Below are 4,662 nucleotides of genomic sequence, written 5' to 3'. Positions count from 1 at the left end.
CGTAGCTTATATGGGGACGTCCCACTGTGCGTCGTCGTTTATTGTGCAGAATGTCGAACGTCTATCTGCACAGCCAAGTGTTCCGCTACGATCATTCGACAGGCTTGAATGCCAAAGATCGTGGTGTTGTTGTAGCAGCATACAAATTCCACAAAGACTTTTTGGGGAGTGTTGCTGGAGTGACAGTCCTTGGCCAGATATAAATCTGGGTCGTTCCGGTTACGTAGACCCGACTGTCGTGGGAACGTTGCGTTGCGTAAGCCTTCTTATTCATTGCTCTCCACCGCACTAGTACTCCGGGAAATAATCTTTTTACATGCGTAAAGAGCACGCAACGCAGTATTTCTCCCAGGTATTTCGTGTGATTTATATATTTTAAAGTCGTGCCCCCAAATGAGGATTCCTCCACTCCTGAATAATAAAATTAAACTCTCTGGTGAAGAGCACTATGTAAGTTTTGTCCGGATTTACACGGTAGCCTATTTCCTAGGAGCAGTTGTGAATAATGCGAACGATAAATTTTTCATCAAACCTTACCCTGGTTTCATACATTGTCGAGGAGTTATTGTGTTCTTGTTATATACATATAATTACTAAACAATGCGAAAACAGAGTTGAAAAAAAAATCCTTATAAGATACAACAACAAATGACGTTATGGATTTTTGGGACGTCCCCCTCATAGGAGTTAGAAAAAGTATGCAACGATTTTGTAAATGGGAAATAAGTTCGGGATTTTTTTCTATTGTAAGATGGTTGTTATTATCCTTACAGACCACAAAACCTTGAGCCTGATGCCTTCTACAAAAATTGTATGCGTTGCGGTCGCATACTTCTTGAACCCGGATATCAGAAATGGCGTTGGACAGGTTTCAATTTCGGCTTGGACCTCGTATTAGTTGCTGACTCACGCCTGCTCAGCATACGCCGACATCATCGCAATGAACATGAACGTTTACTCAGTCTTCAAACTAAGAGGCAATTTATGATACGGTAAAAAGAAAAATCTAATTTCAAATTTTAGTGTTTTTATTGCACATAAACAAAAAAAAACATTCAATTATTTTACAGCACATCCGTAACATCTATAAATTCACAGCGGCAGCCCGTATTTACTCAAAAAACCGAGATTACCTCACTCAGCTTGGAAAAGAATCAAGAAGTGACGATAATGCTTATGGACACGAAGCTGGTGCACCCGCTGCTCATATCGGTGAATCTCTTGGTGGTACCACCGACGTCGCAACTATTTAAGCATCATGTGCTCAACAACGAAGATATGGCTAATTCAGCAGTTCCTATTTCGGAAATTGGTGCCAACTGCAATCCTGCTGGTGATGCAGCATCTTTGCAACGACCAAGCACACCAATAAATGCAACCACTTCGGGCGACCGGATGATAACGGCAGCAGATGATTCAGCAGTGTGCGTTGTACCACCTTCGCCACCAAATGCACCATCAGTGCCAAGACTGCCGCCAACACATCGAGCTGCTTCTACAACTTCCACTGTGTCAACGGCTTCTTCAGTAGCGTCTGTGGTGTCGGCGGCATCGTCATCGGCGTCGGACTTTGTATAATATTTTAACAGAGTCAAGGAGCTTGTTTCCTCATAAGTTATGGATGGATACGTCTTATACGTTCCACTAAAAAAATCGTGTGTTCATATTTTGCTTTCGTTTAAGAATTATTTTTACACATATTTACCATGAATTTTGCTATATGTACATACATATGTAAATGTCTACATAATATTGTTCTAAAGACTTTTGAGAATTTGTAATTTAATTATTAATTCATGCTAAAATTATGCACAAAAATCAACATTTTATTTAAAAGAAATTCATGGAAAAACCTGTCGGCTTATTAACGCGTTGAAATCTTAAAATTCGTTTGCTCCTGTTATGTATTTGATTTTGAAAAATTTGTTATAACATGTAATTACCGAATATTATGCAAATGATTTTTTAAATTTCTGTAAATTTATAACAATTTCTGCATTTAGCTTAGAAAGTACATAATTATATATCTCGGTTTGAATAAATCGAATTCGTTTCGCTGGAATTGCACCTATAGCAAGCGTGGCAATTCTTACAGAATTAAAATATATATATATCTAATGTAAATATATTTATACTTGAGTCGAAGAAATTCATATGAATATATAAAATATATCTATAAAAAACCTATCAATATATGCTAACTCTTTTTCTACTATTTAACAAGCAAGTTTTAAGCAAGAAATACAACTGACTTCAATGCTCATATAAAACTTTAGTATAGACCACACCCTGGGTACCACCTTTCCGATCAAAATGAATATTCGAAAACGGTCCACGTGGTCTAGAGTTATCCGGTAAAACACATTAAAAAATTCCGATAAATTAATAACCTTCCTTTTTTTTTGAAGTCGGTTAAAAACATATACACATATGTATGTACACTTATGTTATCGCACAAATAATATATGAAACAATCTTTGAAAATAATGGATTATAAATGTTATAATTTCTGGCTGTAATAAAAAATTAGATTTAAAATTACAAAGGTCTTCTAAATACATGAACATGTTCTGATTCATCGGGATATTCACATTAAGCCTGCGACCAAAAATCACCGAGCTACAAAAGAACACTCGCTTAAATGACGAAATACACGCAAAGCAACAACACAAACTTGGCTATTTATCTGAGTTCAGCCTGGTCGGTTAAAAAATACGCGAACTGAAGGGTAGTGTTGTTAAGTGAAAAAAGTGTTGTATTGTTAATTGTTAATGGGGAAACTGGAGAGGGAAATTTTTGTTTCCTTATATACGTGACTTATATTTTAAATAAGTGTATATATTACGCCAATACCTCGCATAATCACTCATTTCAATTGGTTTTTGTATCTAAATGCCGTTAAACTAATCACATTTTTCTTTGCAGTTTGTAGATAGGATCGAGAACAAAATGAAAATAGGTTTCTTATACTTCCTAAACCCTCCATTTTTATACCCGAGCGCACTTGTGCAGGGTATTATGACTTTGTTCACATAACGGTTGTTTGTAACAGGCAAAACGGATCGAGATAGATATAGACAAATGATCCGAATGAAAAGAGAAATCGATTAAGCGTCCGTCTGTCTGAGATATCTTAACGAAACTTTGTACGTGCACTTCTTTCGAGCGTAGGACGTATGGTATTGAAAATCGGACAATAACCACGCCTACCTCCCATGTAACGGTAATTTTCAGAAATACGAAAACTGCGATATTTTAGTAACTACTGAAAATTATTCACTCAAAATTGATATTTACAATAATTTTTAGACGAAAAATAAGAATATTATAAATTTTTGGAAAATGGGCGTAGCCACGCGCACTTATGGTTATCTTGGTAACCGCTGCACTAATTTCTTCCAAACTTGGCACAGTTTTTAGCCTTGCTACTGCATACCAAATGACCGAAAATTTTAAAAATCGGACAATAACCACGTCCTCATCCCATATAGCGGTAATTTGGAGAAATACGAAATCTTCGATAAATCAGTAAATATTAAAGATAATTTATTCAAAATTGATGCTTGGAACAATTCTTTATCAAGAAATATGTGTATGATAAAATTTTGGAAAATGGGCGTGGCACCGCCCACTTACGATCACATATACATATGTATCTCGGTAACCGTTCTACCAATTTGTACCAAATTCGGTATGGTTATTGTGCTTGCCACATAAAAGCAAAACGTTAAAAATATTGAAATCGGACTAAAATTGAGGCCGCTTATCATATAACGGAAAATTTCAGAAATGCTTGAAACTTCAATAATTCGAAATTGAAGGACGCTAATTTACGCAAAATTGATACACCCCGGCTTACCATGTAGCGGTAGCTTCGGAAAGGTAAAAATCATATATTTAATACTTGCGCCGGGTATTTAATGTTCGGCTCCGCCCGAACTTGGACTTTCCTACTTGTTTATATATATAAAAAAAAAAAAATTTTTTTCGTACTTGATGCACTTACCTATTTATTAAATGCTTTGACTATTTTTCATCCTGTTTTCAAATCAAAAATTGTTCTTGGCATCCTTAAGCACCATATTGAAAATTTTCAAAATCGGACAGCAACCGCTCCCCCTGAAATATCGTTAACTTTGAGTGTTTTTAATTAGCGATATGCCGATGGAGCGTGTGGTTTTTGTCCGATTTCGAAGCGTATCGAAAATTTCACGTCATTGCCTAAAATTTCCACTCGACTAATGGCGTTAAAACTGAAAAACATGGCAGCACTGTATAGTTTTCGACGATTTTCGTCGTTTACTTATTTCAGCACGACAGTAGGCAATGCCAATATTAGCGAGTCGNAACTGAAAAACATGGCAGCACTGTATAGTTTTCGACGATTTTCGTCGTTTTCTTATTTCAGCACGACAGTAGGCAATGCCAATATTAGCGAGTCATACAATATCGATATCGATGAAGTAGTTTTTGAGATACACTCACATACCTATGTGATATAAGGTGCCACGCCGATTTTCCTAAAATTGTATCAAAAACATTTTTTTTGCTAAAGACCCATTCAGGGCTATCAGTGAACCCATCGTAGTCCGTTTTCTCGTGAAATCTACGAAAATGTTATTACTAAATTCGAATATTTTAAATGCACTAAAACAAGTCTTA

General features: G+C 36.1%; 1 protein-coding gene across 1 annotated transcript; it reads left to right on the top strand.

Annotated features, from left to right (window-relative positions):
• Positions 1–751: 751 nt before the first annotated feature.
• On the top strand, positions 752–2,915 carry LOC108372317 (protein germ cell-less-like; the record flags this gene model as incomplete). The annotated part of the gene is made up of 2 exons (XM_017627985.1): positions 752–992; positions 1,071–2,915. Coding segments are annotated over 2 exons (749 nt in total), but the record flags the coding sequence as incomplete, so codon positions are not given.
• Positions 2,916–4,662: the final 1,747 nt, after the last annotated feature.

This window comes from Rhagoletis zephyria, unplaced genomic scaffold (genome assembly GCF_001687245.7).
Source record: "Rhagoletis zephyria isolate East Lansing unplaced genomic scaffold, Rhagoletis_zephyria_1.1 Rzeph_scaffold_05636, whole genome shotgun sequence".
Lineage (NCBI taxonomy): Eukaryota > Metazoa > Arthropoda > Insecta > Diptera > Tephritidae > Rhagoletis > Rhagoletis zephyria.
This window is presented reverse-complemented; position numbering and strand designations above follow the sequence as displayed.